At 34.0% G+C, this 20,253-nt stretch overlaps 1 protein-coding gene and 1 pseudogene across 1 annotated transcript in view; both read right to left on the bottom strand.

Annotated features, from left to right (window-relative positions):
• Positions 1-1,066: 1,066 nt before the first annotated feature.
• The window catches only part of TMEM38B (transmembrane protein 38B), an 88,412-nt gene continuing 69,225 nt past the window's right edge, over positions 1,067-20,253 (bottom strand). Inside the window, exon 6 of the mRNA XM_011966365.1 lies at positions 1,067-3,018. Within this exon, the coding sequence (XP_011821755.1) occupies positions 2,803-3,018 (216 nt within the window). The 3' untranslated portion in view covers positions 1,067-2,802. The remainder of the gene's footprint in view (positions 3,019-20,253) is intronic.
• Positions 13,796-16,369, bottom strand: LOC105529261 (annotated as a pseudogene).

Here is a 20,253-nt window from a genome sequence, read left to right as displayed (position 1 = left end):
CTACTTAGTATTTACTTGTAACTTTTATTACCACTACAAGAACACATTTGTTTATTATCTGTCTCTCCACCACCGGAATATAAACTCCAAGGGAGAAAGCATTTTTCTTGTTTTCTGTTATCTTCAGAGCCTAGGACAATGATTGACCCATAACTGGTATTCAATATTTGTTGAATAAACAACTGAATGAATATTACCAAGGATGTGAATTGCACCTGGGGCAAACACTATAAAGGGCTTTACCATGGGAAAGGGAGAGCATTCTGAACACATTATTCCATTTACAACATGCAATGTTCCACTCAATTATCATCAACTTGTGATGTGGATTTTAATGGAAATGTGTCCGGTCTTTAAGGGACAAAAATAAATAAATATACACACACACACACACACACACACACACACACACACACACACACACACACTAACCAGAGTCTCCCTTCTTCTCTCATCTCTCTACCTTTTGGTCTCTACCCACAGGGAGGCTATCATTTCCACTGAAACCCGCCTACTCCACATATCTTGTCTCTCTCTGGCCCTTACTTGATACTCCCTCAGTAAGGAAGAGTGACTAATCTGATAAATCACTTTGATATTCATTTGGCCATGTTTTACTTGAGAGTGAGATCACTGAGGGAAGCTGGCTCATGTTCTTGCCAGCTTTTTGTCTCTCTTTTTTTTTTTTAAGGAGACCTATTAGGACTTGACTTTCTCAGTGCCACCTCTGATTAGCTGTGTGAGGCAGGTCTATAGGCCTTATTCACACTTCACATTGGGTAAGGAGTCTAACCTTTGCAAATCCAAGTCAAGACTCTACAGGTGACCTGAACAGATTCAGGATGGGGGTTTCAGGCCTAAGCCATGTTCTCCCGTACATTGTTTTACATTAAGAGCCTTGAATTGAGGATTATAGGATACTTGCATAGATTAATCAAGTTTCTACCAATGTCCCATTTGGACAGTAATCACTGAATATATACCATATTAGTCAAAACACTAGATGAGTTCTGAAACTCTACCTCAAGAAAATATAAAAGAAACATAAAAATAATGTAATACTCCATTGGTGCTAAATAACTTATTTTAATAAATTTGTCTTTAATACAAGTGTAAAACAAGAGTCCTTTCATTTCAACTATAGTTAAACCCAAACTTTAAAACCAGTCAATAATTAACAATGTATTAATTTTGAAAAGTTTTTAACTGTAAGAGTATCAAATATAATACAGAGCTCTTAAATACTTAATGCTTTCTGTCACAATATTAAAAATAAACTTGTTAGCATTCCAAGACTATGAAAAGTGCCTCCTCCCAATGTTTTTGAACAAGTAAAAGTATAGTACCTGCTGGTGTTCACATTTGTTAAAAATTTAAAATAACAACAACAACTTGAATGTGATTTGAGTACTTCTAAACCATCCAAAATACCTGATACGGGTAGTAGGTTCATGGTTTTGGTAAAAGAAACTAGGTCACAGAGTTTTAATGTTATAACTGGACTTTTAAATCATAAAGAAAGAAAATCTGATGTCATTTAGTATCTTTTCTTGTTCATTTTTAATTTTGCTAAGAAGGAACCAGATTTTATATCATCATTCTTCATCTGAATGGACTGCCATATGAAGTTCTGGTTTCTCCGTTTTTCTTGGTTAGCTGGTTACTACCAAATGCCTGAGAACAATTCTCAGAGCATTTCCACATGAAGGTGATTAGTTTTCATTTAAAATAAAATTAATAACACATGTACATGTAGATGAAAATATAACAAAACCATATGAAAGCTTGTCAGAGACATTCAACTAGAAACTAAAACGGTAGCCACTAGAAAGAAGACACAGTGGAAAAATTTTTAAACTGAGATACTTTTTGTCGAATAATTACAGTAACTACTACCAATATATTCAGACCAATGCAGATTAGAAAGAACATGCAAAATGCTGAGAAAAGTAATTTCCCCTACAATTAAAACAAACGTGTTTTAATGAGAGATAAAAAAATCAGCCAAGCTCTTAAAATGAAAATTACAAAACAAAACATGGGATTAACAATTTATTAAAAATTACACCCTTGATTTTCTTGAGGGAAAAAAACAGTAGTTTTTTTTATAACAAGGGCATGAGAAAGACTTCAGATTAAGACTCATACTCTGTTCTAAATGAAAAGTAGTAAAATTACTTCCAGTAGAAAATATCTGCTATGGAAAAAAACTTTCAGGTATTTTCCATTTGATGTAGGTATTAATAAAAAATATGATGTTTATATCTAAAATATAAAGCAGCAATTTATTTTCATTTATAATATAAAGTGTTTTAGGAAAAGTTTACTCTTCTCAGTGTTCAAAACAAAATGGCAATTGTTTTCCATACCCAGCAATTTTAATGATAATGTAAAGTAAAAATTTAATCCTGCTGAACTAAAGCTCAATAGATTCAAATTTTAAAAATATGAAAACATCTACATTTTTAAAAGTTTAAAATTTTTGTTACTTTGCAATGACAGATCTGCTTTTTCTAACATTGAAAAAATTTTGCCTTCTTTTATTAATATAAAACTATTCAAATAATCACAACACAATCCCTTATACCAGAAAAGCATAATCACATGATACACTCATAACACTCAAGAATTACAATCCAGAAAGGGGAAGTCTTCCTCAAACAAAGAATTTCTTTCTTTCTGTCACCTCCATTCCATATATATAGTCTTCATTTCACATCACATACATAGAAAAAGTATCACAATCTAACAGGTAGATAAGAAAAAAAATTTTTTTGGCCTTGTAGAGTTCATCAAGTAAATTTATTCATTCTTCTTAGTATGTTTCTTTTTAACATTATCTGAAGCAACATCTACAGGCTTTGAGGCCAATGAACCAATACCATTGGAAGGTGATTTCGCTTCACTTTTCTTCTCACATGATGAAAACGGCTGCTGCCAGCCAAAGAGCATCCGACTCAATGTATCCTCAAAAGGAGCAAATGTCATAGTAGAAGTCTGTGTAGTCATCATGGTTATCTGAGGGAAAAAAGTTCAATTTTGAATTTAAATACAAATGCTTTTTGTTTCTCAAGAGAGAGAAAAACAAAGGAAAAAAATCAAAATGCATTCTTAATATAAACTGCAGGAAAAGCAATTTAAGCTACATTCTGGTAAAATCTCTGTTCTCCATGAGATTATACTTAATGGAAAAGAACACAACTCATTAAAAATAATACAAGGTACCATATTTTGGGGTGCCAAATGAGCAGAATAACCACTTTCACAAAAATGCATTTAGTATTCAAAGGAAGTAAGATAAAATATCAGCATTACCATGCACTTGTGTCAGAGCTAAGATAAGTGCTTTACATTGTCATTCTCTTTAATTTTAACCCAACAACTACTCTATTATTATCCTCATCAGTGAGATGTGGAACCAAGGCTCTGAGAGGTTAAATAACTTGCCCAAAGTCACAAAGCTAATAAGTGGTAAAGAAGTTTGCAATATCCAGATTTTGAGTTCAATTACTAAATAAACTGACTATCATCATCTAAAGTCACAGACTTTTAGTGAATTGCAGAATACCACCCTCAACAGATTGTAGAAAGTCTCTATCCCCCAATTTTTTCCATATATATTTTTATATAAAGGAACCAAGACCTCAAAGGGTAGAGAGTGCTCCCATTCCTTTATGTGGCAAAATGCACAGTGTTCACAGATGTTTAGATACACTCAAGAAATTAGACTGATGCCAACATAAATCTGGGAGGAGAACTTTCAAGTCTAGAATAGCTCCAAAGAATCCAGGAATTTCCCCAAGAGTCAATTCCTCCAGAACACAGATAATGACACAAACTAGAAATTTTGGGTATCAAATTTCCAAAGAAGACCCCTACATAACCTACCTGCTTGGGGAAAATGGTATCAAGAATAAATTCTTACTAGTTGCAATACAGTAGGGGGAGTTGGAAGAAAATTATATGTTCATCACAAAAGGAATAGTAAGTTAAATGCATACTATGCAATAGTTAGACTAGAAAAGAAAAAGCAAAAAATTCTTAGAACATACTGTTAGGTGAAAATGAGACACAAAACAAGAGCCATAGTGTACTATAATTTATATAAATTAAAAACACATCCACACACAACATTGTGAGAGTACTAAAGATCACCGAAATGTATATTTTAAAACAGCTAATTTTATGTAAATTTGAACTCAATTAAAAAATTTTTTTTAAATACAAGCCCATGGACTTCAGGCCAGTCATGATTAAATAGCTTCTATCAGGACTCAGTCTCTTACCAAAATCAACAAAAGACAGAAGTACATAAAGTAACTGCTAAAAGACACTGACAAACAACTGAAATAGGCAGAACCTGATGGGGCTACTATCCAAGAGAAAAAAAGCTGAAAAAAGTGAGTTCCACATTCACCCTTGCTTTTCCTTGTGAAGATATGTACCTAAATTCACAGCACAGGGGAATAGAAAGCAGAAGTCCAGGGGGGATAAGGAGCCATAGGTTGGAATGTGAGAAGGCCAAAGCTGTAAGGACCTGAGGTCAATATAGCCCAAAGAGGAGGAAACCACACGGAAGTGAGCCCTAAAATCCTTGTGCAATTCACCCTGGAGGAATTTATCAATCCCTAAACTCTGCATACATAAGAAGGAAGAGAATCCAAAAGCCTAGCAGACAGCAACAATTGGGAGGTCAAAGAGCTGAGCAGACACTTTAGCAGCCAGCTGCTTGGTACTGGGAAGATAAGTTGGAACTCAAGGTCAGACGAGGTGAAATTGCCCAGGGATATACTTCAGGCTTAAAGTAAGACCCCAAAAGGGTTACACTGTAGAAGGGCAAACTGAAATGCAATACAGCACTAAGTCTAAAACTAACAATATGATTAAAATATTCTGCTTGTGCATTAACATTAACAACTGTCTTCCAGAAGATGTTAAATGTAGTCCCTGCCCTCAAGGAGCTTACCTACTAGTCAGAGATAGGCAAGTAAATCAGTAATTGCCAAACAGTAAAGAAGAGTAAGGGCAGTAATGGAGATTTCCCAGGAACATTTAAATAATGGATATAGATCTGGAAGTCGTTTATCACACAAGTGAAAGGTAAACGCATAAATATGAGTGTACACACCCGGAGAGAATGTAAAATGAGGAGTCTAAATATAACATTAACCTCCAAGTTTATGCCATTATTGGGTAAGATCTAAGGACTTTTTTATATTAAATTATTCCTTAGAATAAATAGTTACAATGAGATACACTAGCATAATCACCTTGGTCATAGCTTGACTTAAGGAACTGCAAATAAAAGATAATAGAATTCAAATAAAAAACAATGGTCTACTGTCAGGAAAACAGCAATGTCTTTTTTTCTTTTACAAAATCCAAAAGAGAAGAGTGTCAGGATTTAAAATATTTTCTGAGAACATGAACTATAATAAGTATTTTTCAAAGTCGAGTGTTTTAATAGAATCTCCACTCCCAAAAGACTCATCACTCAGTTGAGAAGTATTGCTGGCATCAGAAATTACTGCTGAGATAGACATATGAGGTTCAAGGACAAACTTCTGTGAATTCAGCCTCTTATCAGACCTTGATTTAACAAGGTGACAAATATAATTGTGACAAATAGAATAAATCCTTATTCTTTTACAAATAAAATATAAAACTGTCTCCTTATTTAGCAAACTATTAAAAGAAAAAAGCATATTACCTAAAATAAACAGTATTTGGCTTCATAGTCTCTTACTTAAAAAGGAGAGGAAACAAAAGAAAATAGAAGCCCTAAAAATATTTTGGTATTTTCAACATATCCTAAAATATAAATTAATTCAGGTAAAGAAATTGTTTATATGCTATCTCAAGTTACACCATTTCAAAATGTCCAGTAAAATGTGACACACAATATAAGTACAAATGGCACTTACATCTACTTTTATATTCTCTGTAGTGCTTAGCATTGAGAATACACTGAATGAATAAATATAACATCTACTTCATAGCATTAATTCAAAGGATACCTTAATATATCTATATAAGAAAAATTTGCACAATTAATCTCTCTTTTCATCCAGAACATACTTCTTCCTGTCTCTACCTGCCCAAATTCAAATAATCCTTTGCAGTGCAACTTGGGTCTATTCCAATAGGCCCTTATCAGTGTCTTCCAATGAAAGTCACTTGGCCCTAAAATGAATCCCTAATGGCACATGGCATATTCAAGTAGGTTTTCTGATCACTCTATGCTTTCTCCATAGATTGTATCATTCCCTCAGACTTTGCTAATTATTAACGTGAATGATTCAAATAAATTAAAATCATAGGGTTTATATTTTTACAAATGTAAAAAAAGCTAGGCGAATGAACTGTTCATTTTTGGTATATATCTTTAAGTGTGCAATAATTAGAGACCTGTGAGAAAGAGCATTTTGACCATTTACTAGCCAACAAATACATATTAAAAATCAACTATATACACTAGACTCAATGCTAACGATGCAGTGATGAATACTGCAAACTTAGTACCTCTCCTCATAAAGTTTAAAAAGTTGAGTTAGCATATCTCATGTTCCTTTTTAGACAATAATATCTTAAGAATAGGGTTTGGGTCTTATTCAATGTTTATATAATCACTTATATCCCCCAAAGCACCTAAGAACAGTGTCCCTCATTCATGTATTCAACAATACATTATATCTTATTCAATGCATCAATGAATAAAATATATACATTACACCTTATTCAATGTATATATGATCATTTGGATCCCCAAAAGGGCCTAAGAACAGTGTCTGTCATTCATGTATTAAACAATACATTACCTGAAGACACTTCTCATCAGTATTCAGCACATCTACACTCCTTAAAACCATCTCCTCCTCCTTAAAACTCTCATCAACCACTCCTTTTCCATTTCCCATTCTAGATTTCCCTTCTCTAAATATTAGAGAACTTTAAGGCTCTGTCCTCACTCCTGTCTCATTCCATGCTTGTCTTCCTATAACTGCCTCCCTAAATTAGCTTATAAATTGCAATAAACAATAAACACAATTGCAATAAAAATAACATGGTTTTTTACAGAGCTAGACAAATTGCTATTAAAGTTCATATCAATAAACAAGAATAGCTAAAAATATATTGAAAAAACACAAACACAGAAGAAATCCAGAAAACACTGAAAAAGAACATTTGCAGGAGTGCCTGATTCTCCACAGCCTCATCAACAGAATGTGTAGCCAGACTTTTAAACTTTTAGTTTGCGGGAAGGTTGCTTGAGTCCAAGTTTGAGACCAGCCTGGGCAATACAGTGAAACCAAAATTGTACAAAAAATACAAAAATTAGCCAGGCATGGTGGCACACACCTGTAGTCCCAACTACACTCAGGTGGTTGAGGTGGGAAGATCGTTTGGGCCTGGGAAGTCAAGGCTGCAGTGAGCCATGATCATGCCACTTCACTCCAGCCTGAGTGACAGAGCAAGACCCTGTCTCAAAAGTAAAATAAAATAAAAATTTAAAATTTTGTGCCAGTTTGATGAATGATAAATGGTATCTCAAGTGTTATTTTAATTAATGTTTCTCAAGTACGAGTTCTACATTTTTTAATATGTTTGAGGAACATTTCCCGATCTTTTCTGTGTGAACTGTCTGTTGATAACTTTCTTTTAACTTTTCCATCAGGTTTTGGTCCTTTATCCCTTAATTTTTAAGAGGTTGTTATATATCAGGCATACCAGCCCTCTGATATATGTTGTAAGTATTTTATCACAGTTATTTGATAGCTATATTTTGACTTTGTCCACAGTGGCTTTTGCCGTGCAACTTTAAAAAACAATTTATGGAGTCAAATTTATCAATCTTTTCTTTATACTGAAGGAAGAACCAAGTAAACCTCAAAGTAAACAGAAGGAAGGATATAATAAAGACCTGAAATTAATGAAATCTAAAACAGAAAAACCAATGAAACCAAAAGCTGAGTCTTCGAAACAAATCCATGAAATTGACAAACCTCTAGGCAGAGTGCTTTTAAAAGAGAGAAAAAGAAAACACAGATTACCAATATCAAGAATGAAAGGAGAGACATTACCACAAATTCCACAGACATTAAAGGGATAACAAAAAACTATTATGAACAATTTCATGCCAACAATAAAAAACTTAAGTGAAATGGCAAATTCCTTAATAAATACAACTTAGTAAAACAGACACAAGTAAATCTGCACAGCCCTATATCTATGTAAGAAACTGTTATCAAAAACCTTCCTTTAAAGAAAATTCTAGGCCCAAATGACTTCATTAGTGAATCTATCAAACATTTACCAATAAATAATATCAAACCTACATAAACTCAGAGAATACAGAAATTCTTTTCCATTTATTTAAAAAGTCCAGTTTTATGTTAGTACAAAAAAGAGAAAAAAATTACAGAGAAAACTACAAACCAATATCCATTAACACACAGGAAAAAAAATCCTTGAAAATATTTTAAAAAATGGATTCAGTAATATCCATGACTGATAAACACATCATGACTAAATGGGGTTTATCACAGAAATGAAAGATTTATGTAACATTTTAATAATCAGTCAATGTAATCCACTATACTAACAGAATATAGGAGAAAACCCCTATGATTATTTTAACTGATACAGAACAAAGCATTTGACAAAATCCCACACCCATTCATGATAAACTTTCAGCAAACTAGAAATAAGAGAACTTCCTCAACCTCATAAAGGACATCTATAAGATGCTTAATAGCTAACATCATATTTAAGGTAAAAGGCTGAATGTTTTTCCACTAAGGTCACAAACAAAACAAAGATGTCTACTCTCACCATTTTTCTTTCACATTGTACAGGACATTCTAGCCAATACAATAAGGCAAGGAAAAAAAAAAAACAAATTGAAAAGGAAAAAGTAAAACTATCTTTATCATAGACAAGACCATGTATATAGACAATGCTAAGGAATCTACACAGAAGCTACCAGAACCAACAGGCAAATTTAGCAAGGTCACAGGATACAAGAACAATGTGTAAGAATTAACTATATATTTAAATACAAGAAACGTAAAATTTCAAATTGAAATTTGAAAAACTACTATTTCTAAAGGCATCCAAAAATATGAACTACTTCAGGATAAATTTAAATTTAACAAGATACATATAAAACAATGAAAACCACTAAATAGTACTCCAAAAATTTAAAGGCCTAAATACATGGAGAAACATGTATCAACAGACTAAATCTTTTTAAGACCTGATTTCTTCTCTACAGACACAATCTCAAAAACAATTCCAGAAGGCGTTTTTTCCATAGAAAGTGACAACTTAATCAGAAAACTAATTTAGAAATATAAAAGATGTAGACTATCCTAAGAAATATTGAAAAAAGAATAAAGTTGGAGAAACTGTACTACTTGATTTTAAGACTTACTATAAAGTTATGGTAATTAAAACAGTTTAGTATTGGCTAGAAATAGACATATAAATCAATAGAACAGAATATACCCCAGAAATAGACCCACATAGGTCAAGCCAAATGATTTTCAACAAAGGTGGCAAGATCATTCAATGAGGGAAAGAACTGTCTTTTCAATAGTGTTGTAACAACTTCATATTCATATGGAAAACAAAAACAAAACAAAAAAAAAAACCTGACCCTTACCTCACAGGACTCGTAAAACTTATTTTGAAATGGTTCACAGATTCTAAAAGTAAAAAGCATGAGTTCATGTCCTTTGTAGGGACATGGATGAAGCTGGAAACCATCAATCGCAAAGACAGAAAATCAAACATTGCATGTTTTCACTCATAGGTGGGAATTGAACAATGAGAACAATTGGACACAGGGTGGGGAACACCACACACCAGGGCCTGTTGTGGGGTGGGGGGAGGGGGGAGGGATAACATTATGAGATATACCTAATGTAAATGATGAGTTAATGGGTGCAGCACACCAACATGGCATATGTATACATATGTAAAAAACCTGCATGTTGTGCACATGTACCCTAGAATTTAAAGTATAATTAAAAAAAAAAAAAGAAAAAATTATAAAACTTTTAGAAGAAATAGGTGAAAACTCTTCAAAACCTTGAGGAATAAAATAATTTCTTAAATAGGACACAAAAAGAAGGACCATGAAAGGAAAATCTAGTAAAGTAAACTTCATCAAAATTTAAAACTTCAGCTCTTCTAAAGACAACACTAAAGAAATAAAAAGGAACAGCATAAACTGGGAGAAAATTATTTGCAATACATATATCTCACCAAGGATTGACATCCTGAATATACAGAGAACTGTTACAACTCAATAATAATACAATTTTTAATAGACAAAATATTTAAATAGACACTATTCAAAAGATGATATATGAATGGCCAGTAAACACATGAAAAGACGCTCAAGTCTCTAGCCACCAGAGAAATGCAAAATAAAACTACAATGCGATATCACCTCATACTTATAAAATGCTAAAATTAAAATGACTGATAATACCAAATAATTAATAAGGATCTAGGACAATCAGAAGTCTCATACATTGCTGGTGGGAATGTGAAATGATACAACCATTTTGAAAAATAGTGTGGCAGTTTCTTAAAAAGATAAACATATGCTTTTCAGATGACCTAGCAATTCTACTCCTAGTTATTAAGTGAAAGGAAAATACATGTCTGGCCAGGCACAGTGGCTCATGCCTGTAATTCCAGCACTTTGGAAGGCCGAGGCAGGCGGATTATGAGGTCAGGAGATCGAGACCATCCTGGCTAACATGGTGAAACTCCTTCTCTACTAAAAATACAAAAAATTAGCCAGGCTTGGTGGCACACACCTATATTCCCAGCTACACGAGAGGCTGAGGCAGGAGAATCACTTGAACCCTGGAGGCAGAGGTTGCAGTGAGCCAAGATTACACCACTGCACTCCAGCCTGGGCAACAGAGCAAGACTCTGTCTCAAAAAAATACAAAAAAGAAGAAAAAGAAAATACATGTTCATGTATAGACATATATGTACACATATTCATAGCAGCTTTATTTATAACAACCTTATTCAAATAATCAAAAGCTGGAAATACACCAAAACCCATCAACAGATAACTGGAAAAACAAATTGTGGTACCTAATACTGTTGCGGGAAGTCAGGGACCCCGAACGGAGGGACCGGCTGAAGCCGCGGCAGAAGAATATAAATTGTGAAGATTTTATGGACATTTATTAGTTCCCCAAATTAATACTTTTATAATTTCTTATGCCTATCTTTACTGTAATCTCTGAACATAAATTGTGAAGATTTCATGGACACTTATCACTTCCCCAATGAATATCCTTGTGATTTCCTATGCCTGTCTTTAATCTCTGAATCCCGTCATCATCTTTGTAAACTGAGGAGGATGAATGTCGCCTCACAACCCCGTGATTGTATCAACTGCACAAATTGTTTGTAGAGCATGTGTGTTTGAACAATATGAAATGTGGGCATCTTAAAATTCACTGATGGCTCCAGTAATGGCAATGCTGGCTATGTAGGTCCTATAGACAAGCTTATTTCTACACCACTGCACTCCAGCCTGGGCAACAGAGCAAGACTCTGTCTCAAAAAAAATAAGAAGACAAAGAAAATACATGTCTATGTATAGACATATATGTACACATATTCATAGCAGCTTTATTTATAACAACCATATTCAAATAATCAAAAGCTGGAAATACACCAAAACCCATCAACAGATAACTGGAAAAACAAACTGTGGTACCTAATACTACTTAGGAATATGTAATTATATGGGTAAATCTCAAAAACAAAATGATTACATACTATATGACTCTATATGAAACTACAGAAAAGACAACTCTAATCTGTAGTGATATAAAGTGGATAAATGGTATACTGGGGCTATGGATAGTGGCTGGGATTTATCAGAGCAAGGTACAAGGGAATGCTCCGAAGTGATAGAAATGTTTCATACACTGACTGTGGTAGTGGTTACACAGGTATACAAATTTGTCAAAACTCATCAAAATGTACTCCTAGACTGAATGTACTTTATTATCCATGAATACAGTTTATTATGCATCAATTATACTTCTAAAAAGTTGACTTTTAAAAATTTTTAAAGGAGCTCATTTCTAATAATTTCATAAATAAATATTAAACGCTACTTTGCTAAAGCATTTTTCAAAATTGTTACAAAACCCCAAATAATTTTAATATCAATTTGCAATATAACCCACATTTTACATATCTATAAACAAAGAAAGTTTTAGCATACTAACGCCTTAGAAAGAATTCAATTTGGTCCAATAATTTTATAGCCAGAGTTTCTAGGATAAAGTCATATTTATAATTCTCTGTCCAGATTTTTAATAAAAATCAGTAATGTTAAATGGAACACTATCATTTTATAGAGAAATAGTATGAAATTATATTGAGAAATTAGAATAGTCATTAAACATTAGGATTTTATTACAACCCAGGCATTATATATTTCTTTACACTTAAGGAATAGATATCAAACAATCTTGGAGTAAAAAATAGAAGGCAACTTGCTTCAAGTTTGTACCAAGTCAATCAAGCAGAAACCTGAAGAACCTTGTTTTAAGATGAGAGGCATTTATACTTGGCAGGCATTTTCTTCCAATGAAAAAATAAAGTCAATGTGCCACTATCTTGACACTTATAAACATGTTTAAAAAAAGCACTGAGAACATTGATTCTCACAGTTGGCTGAATATTGGAATCACCTAGATTAAAAAAAATACTAATCCCTATACAACATCCCTAAAATTCAGATTTAATTAGTGTAAGTTAGGCCCTAGGCATATAGGCTGTTTTAAAACTCCTCAGGTGAGTCTAATTTGCACTAATTTGAAAATCACTAGCTTAGAGACCTGTTCCATCATCATAGAAGTCAGTCGTGAGCTGAATGATTATATACGTCCTGATTTCAGTGGGTAGTGTTGTTATTTTAAGCATCTGATAAGTGTATCTCCCTTGATTAAAAATAAATACCTTATAGAAGAGATTATATGTTTTATTTATCATTGTCTCCACATATCTGGAACAATGAAGGCACATAGCAGTTGCTAAATAAGTATCTTTTGAATGAATATATGATTGCCTTATACTTCTTTTATATCCCCATCTTGTAATAGACTATGCAAATTAGAATTCAAAATATATATATTGAACAAATGAATGACTGAAGCAATTGGGGATAATATTTAAGGCAAAACCAAATCTGATAAAATATACACATATTTTAAAAACACACACATATATATAAGTAGATCAAAAGTGGAAAAAGAATATACAAAAGAGTGCAACATTTGGCAGCTGAGAATTATTTCATTGAGTTTTCAAATATTCTTCACATTCTTATACTTAGAAACAAAGAAGTAACCCCAAATAACTAATTCATTAGCTAATATCTCAGAACTTGTACATATGCAGATAAATTTTCTCTTAAAAACAGAATTACAGTTTAATCTTGATGAACACAGCTCAGGTTTCAAAATTCAAGTAAAAATTTTAGTACACATCATGATAGTCTTACTGCATAGCTGCGTTAAAAACAAAAAGTATTTGGTATCACCTATTGTTATGTGCTCTCAGTTGAGATCTAGTTAGTTTCCTAGGAGTCTCACATTGATAAACAACTATTTTGGTACTTCCTTACATAATGTGTTTATTTAGAAATACCTTATTAATAACAGACTTCCTTTTGATTAGCTACATTCTCAGATATGGCTTCATTTATAAAAGTTCCACAACTATTACATGATTTTTAATTCAGTTAGTATCTTAGACTACGGAACTTTGGTTTTCTTAAAATCAGCATTGGTTGCTTGATTGTAGGTTTGTCACCAAAAAGTGCTGCTTCACTCTCCGTGGTTGGAAATCTTTTCTGATGTATCAAGGGATATTCATTCTGAAACTGTTTTAGCTTTTTTCTTTTCTCCTTTAGAGGTAAATTCTTGTTTTTAATAATATTTTCTAAAAGTTCTGCAATTGCAGCTTGAGAGGTAGAAACTTTTTGCTCATCAAAGTCCTGAGCACTAATCTGCTTACAGTATGAATAAGTTGGCAAACGAACAACAGTCCATCTCCAGGATTTTCAATATGTCCCTTTTTTAAGTAGTCAAGATGCTTTTCCGCTGCAGTCTGGAAGTAAGAGGGTACTTGAAGAATTACCTGATGATGATCCGTTAAGAAAGAAACTAATCTTGCAGCAAGAAGCTCATCAAGATCCACTTCTTTAGCACAGCATAGCACACACCAAGAAAAGGTATGTATCCTCAGTGATCTTGTGCCCAATGCATCATGAAGTTTAGGCATATCAACATTTTGACTCATTTGGGAAATCATATGCATTAAAAGTTGAAGCTTTCTATAATTTGCTGGGGGAAGTAACAAACAACATAACTGTACAGCATCGATGGCAACCCTCTCTAAATGACGTTGCAGGAAACTCTGTGTGCCAGTCAACACAGAAGAAGCTGGAAGTAAAGAATTTTCTGAAAATTCTATTGAACTTTTGCAGAGTCTTTTATTGATTGTGGCACTAGACTCTCCAAGTTCACTTTCCATAGCTGTTTGCACACTTTTGCTGCCTTGTTCAACATTTGGTTTCATGATAATTTCAGCTACTGGTGTATTGATATAACTATTCCTTCTTGTACTACTTTTTAAAAGCAAACTCTGAGACCTACAAAGCTGTTTTGACTTGCATTTCCCATGACACAACTTCTCTTGGTCTTGAGCAGTCAAAGTAGTGGTTCTCTTAAAACCAGCACAGAATGGCTTTTGAATATTTTCCTCTGAATGAAGATTCAACAGGAATTCCTCTTTGGGCTTAGACTCTAAAAACAGTTTATTATTTTGTCCTTCTATGTTTGGAAAAGATAGATGAAACACACTGGATGCCTCTTATTTGAATTCCCTGACACATCTACAATACCTTCCAAAGAACAACAGCTTGGTTTGCTGTTAGAGGATAGATCATGCATACCACTTAACCCTATTAAATTATGACAGCTTCCTCCCATTATGTCATTAGCACTCACTCTTCTGTTTCTTAAATTAACTAGCTGCATTTTCTTAGCAAATCCTTCTTGAAATCCTGGATTGCTTATCTGTACTCTCTCAGAATAATCTGATTCTTCTTTTTTCTCTATGAAGCAGACTGAGTTGATTTGAAGGAATTCAAATTGTTTAAGTGAAGGAATTTTTAAGACTGTGGATCATCTTGGATTCTATGTATCCCACTGGATCTATCTGAAACTATCACATAGCCACAAATAACCAAAATGTTCACAAATAGTAATATTCAAAAGTAAGTAGAGGTTCAGGGAGATCTAGAAAATAATCTGTGATTGTTCTGAACACATCTTGTTCAAATCCAACATTAGTTGAATTATTCATATCATCAGTTCTTGGCCAATCTGCCAGGCCTCATGGCAGATAATACCCAGTGAGGGAGGTCATCCGATTTGTTTTGTAGTATGACTACCCCATGTTTACTTGTATTGGCCATGTTGTACATTACATATTGGGGAATTACTTGTTTTGGATTTATGACTTCTTCTAGGGATGGCACACCTAAAATGGTTTGCAGGTAGATCAGAATAACATATCTCAAAATTTCTTAAACATCTTCCTGGCTTAGTTCTCTATTATCAACTGCATTTTCTTGATCTTCACTGATTATTTCATGCTTTATTTTCTCAGCATTTTCCTCAGATAAATGTATTCCATGCTTTTTAGGAGTTCTACGAGATAAGTTTCATCATTTAAAAATGCTATCTTTATCTTTGGAAAAGTTCTCTATGTTGTTTTTTCTCAATTCTGGATGCCTTCGTGGCAGAGTTTTAAGTGGCGAAGTAGCAGGAAATCTGAAGAGCTGCTTATTATCGTCAACATTTTCTGATCCCCACCTGCCTTTGATATCTTCAATTACATGATTCTTAAGAAATATCCTCAACAGTTGGATAGTCTGTTGACTTGTAACTTTGGGACCAAAATTGCTATTATTTCTTAATAGGTCACAAAGCCAATCCACTGCTTCTCCTGCTGTGAAACAATTGCTATATTTTTTAAAGTGTTGTCTATGTTTTCTTAGAGGCATTCCTGCTCGAAAAGATGTGGTAACTTCATTCCATAAGTAGCAGAATCCATTTAAGATGGCCATACCAGGAAGATCTGAATTCTAGCTCTGCCACTTGCTGTAGATGTGACTTTAGAAGGCCTCTAACGTCCGTGAGCCTCAGTGTCCACACTGGTAAAGTAGGACTAATAACACATGCCTGCCTGAAGGGCATTCCAGCTTGGTGGCCCGATAAGGCCCAAGAGGCACACCCAGACTCTCCATAGGTCTGTCAGCGCCCGGTGGCGTCCACGGCGGCGAAGGCAACACTCAGGCCCAGTGGCCCGGGCAGTGACGAGTCTCAGCACAACCATCGGCCCCGCCGCCAATTTGAATAGCATCTGCTAAAACATTTTTTAAAGCGATCCTGATAAAGTTGGGCCCTGTACCATACCTTGGGAAACACTGCTGTTGGTTATACCTAGAAACAGAATGAACAGGTCACAAGGTACGTGAATTTTCACCCTCGTCAGATATTGCCAAAATGCTCTCCCAAGTTTTATTCCTGTTTATACCCCCTCCAAATCCCTTTAAAATAGTTTATACTCTTCATCTTCACTTTTTTATTCACCTAAGTTGATTACAATCATTTTTCTATCCCTTACCAGTCCACTGAAATTGCTTTTACTAAGGTCACCAAATATCTCTTAATTTCAAAACCCAACAGTCTCTTTTCAGTTTTAGTCATTCTTTACCATTTCTTCTGCTTTATTTCACAACAGCTCTATTTCACAATTACTCCTTATAGAGCCAGTTTTTATTTTTAAATATTTTTAAAACATTGATGTAGATGTGGTGAAAAGGGAACACATTTACACTGCTGGTGGGAATATAAACTAGTACAACCACTATGGAAAACAGTATGGAGATTCTTCAAAGAACTAAAAGTAGAACTACCATTTGATCCAGTAATCCCACAACTGGGTATCTTCACAGAGCAAAAGAAGTCATTATATGAAAAAGACACTTGCAAACTCATGTTTATAGCAGCACAATTAGCAATTGCAAAAATATGAAACCAGCCTAAATGCCCATCAACCAACAAGTGATAAAGAAAAGGTGGTACGTATACACCACGGAATTCTAATCAGCCATAAAAAGGAACAAAATAATGGCATTTGCAGCAACCTGGATGGAGCTGAAGACCATTATTCTAAGTGAAGTAACTCAGAAATGAAAAACCAAATATCGTATGTTCTCACTTATAAGTGGGAGCTAAGCTGTGAGGATGCAAAGGCATAAGAATGATACAATGAACTTTGAGGACTTGAGGGGAAGGGTGGGAGAGAGATGAAAGACAAAAGACTACACATTGGGTATAGTATACACTGCTTAGGTGTACCAAAATCTCAGAAATTACCACTAAAGAACTTATCCGTGTAACCAAAAAAACACCTGTTCTCCAAAAACTATTGAAATAAAATTTAAAAGATAAAAAAATGATTAAGATTATGAAATATATTATCAGTTTCAGTAAACTCTAAATGGGATTTGGGCAAATGAATTAGTTTAAAATGAACATTCTATTTAGAAACTGGTGGATATACTTTCTAATTAGGAAAATGTTGAGAAATATTATAAAAGAAGTTCAGCATTGTATGTTTTCCTATTTTTAAATATCTTTATTATTATTACATTGCAGTATGGTGTTTAAGTTTGGGTGTTAAAATATAGAACTTTACATCCAGGAACAATTGTAAGAAAAATTATCATTTTTATTCCACAAATTAGGTCATGAACAAAAGCTGATCCTGTAACTCAAGAAAATGTAAGATATCAGTGCTATTTATTTATTCTCACCAAACCCACAATATACATTCATTTTCTTTAAAGATTACAGTTAGAAACTCAAAAATAATACAGCTCCCACCCATTCAGCAAACTAGGAGTAGAAAGGAATTAACTTCCTACTCTGCTAAAAGGCATCTAGGAAAAACCCATAGCCAACATTATGCTTAATAGTGAAATACCAAATGCTTTCTCTCTAAGACGAAGAAAAAGACAAGAATGTTCATTCTCTCCATTTCTATCAACACTATACTGGAGGTTCTAGCCAGGATAACTGGGCAAGAAAATTAAAGACATGCAGATTGAAAAGTAAAGAGTAAAATCATCTCTATTTGCAGATGACATGATCCTGCATATAGAAAATCCTAAGGAATCTATCTTCTATTTTATTATTTATTTATTTTATTATTATTATTTTTTGAGATGGAGTCTGGCTCTGTTGCCCAGGCTGGAGTGCAGTGGCACAATCTTGGCTCACTGAAACCTCCGTTTTTGTATTTTTAGTAGAGACAGGATTTCATCATGTTGGCCAGACTGGTCTCGAACTCCTGACCTCAAGTGATCTGCCAACCTTGGCTTCTCAAAGTGCTAGGATTACAGGCATGACCCACCATGCCCAGCCAGGAATCTACCTTTTAAAACATTTATTAGAACTAATAAATGAGTTCAGCAAGGTTGCAGGATACAAAATCAATATACAAATATCAATTGTATTTCTACATATTTGTAATAAACAACCTGGAAGTGATATTTTAAAACAATTGTATTTAGTATAAAATCAAAAAAGAATAAAATACTTAGGAATAAATTTAACAAAAAAAGTGTAAGACGTGTATATTGAAAACAAAGATGGCCAAACTAAATCAAAAGAACTCCTGTGTTGATGAATTGGAAACCTTACTGTTAAGATGGCAATTATTCTCAAATCAATTTACAGATTTAAAGCAATCCCTATCAAAATAAGAGCTGGCTTCTTTGCAGAAATTGTAAAGTTGATCCCAAAGTTCATATGGCAATGCTAGTGACCCAGAATAGTCAAACAATTCTGAAAAAGAATAACAAATTCAGAGGTGTCACACTTTTTTTTATTATTTATTTTTCTTTATTCTTCAACTTCCATTTAAGATCAGGGGTACATATACAGGATGTGCAGGTTTGTTACACAGCTAAATGTGTGCCATGGTGGACTGCTGCACAGATCATTCCATAACATAGGTATTAAGCCCAGCATTCATTAGCTATTCTTCCTGATGCTCTCCCTCCCTCCACCTCCCCCTGACAGGCCCCAGTGTATGTTAGGGAGGAGTCTCTCCTTTTCAATATTTTGGACTAGATTCAGTAGAATGGTACCAGGAATTCTTGGTACCTCTGGTAGAAATCAGCTGTGAATCCATCTGGTCCTGGGCTTTTTTTGGTTGGTAGGCTATTTATTACTGCCTCAATTTAATAACTCCTAACTGGTCTATTTGGGGATTCAACTTCTTCCTGGTTCAGTCTTGCAAGGGTGTATGTGTCCAGGAACTTATCCATTTCTTCTAGATTGTCTAGTTTATTTGCACAGAGGTGTTTCTATTATTCTCTGTTTATAGTATAGTTTATAGTATACTGTTCTTTATACAGACGGTTGTTTGTATTTCTGTGGGGTCACTGGTGATATCCCCCTTATCATTTCTGATTGTGTTTGATTCTTCTCTGTTTTTCTTTATTAGTCTAGCCAGCAGTCTATTTATAAATGTTTTCCAAAAACCAGCTCATGGATTTGTTGATTTTTTTTTAAGGATTTTTCATGTCTCTATCTCCTTCAGTTCAGCTCTGATCTTGATTATTTCTTGTCTTCTGCTAGCTTTGGGGTTTCCTCTTGGTTCTCCAGTTCTTTCAGTTGAGGTGATAGGTTGTTAACTTGAGATCTTTCTAGGTTTTTATGTGGGCATTTAGTGCTGTAAATTTCCCTCTTAACACTGCCTTAGCTGCATCCCAGAGATTCTGGTATGCTGTCTCTTTGTTCTCATTAGTTTCAAAGAACTTCTTGATTTCTGCCTTAATTTCATTATTTACCCAAGAGTCATTCAGGAGCAGGTTGTTCAATTTCCATGTAGTTGTCTGGTTTTGAGTGCATTTATTAATCTTGAGTTCTAATTTGATTGTGCTGTGGTCTAAGAGACTGTTATTATTTCAGTTCTTTTACATTTGCTGAGGAGTGTTTTACTTCCAATTACGTGGTCAATTTTATATTAAGTGCGTGTGGCAATGAGAAGAATATACATTCTGTTGTTTTTGAGCAGAGAGTTCTGTAGCTATCTATCAGGTCTGCTTGATCCAGA

Source organism: Mandrillus leucophaeus, unplaced genomic scaffold (assembly GCF_000951045.1).
Source record: "Mandrillus leucophaeus isolate KB7577 unplaced genomic scaffold, Mleu.le_1.0 Scaffold76, whole genome shotgun sequence".
Taxonomy (NCBI): Eukaryota; Metazoa; Chordata; class Mammalia; order Primates; family Cercopithecidae; genus Mandrillus; species Mandrillus leucophaeus.
This window is presented reverse-complemented; position numbering and strand designations above follow the sequence as displayed.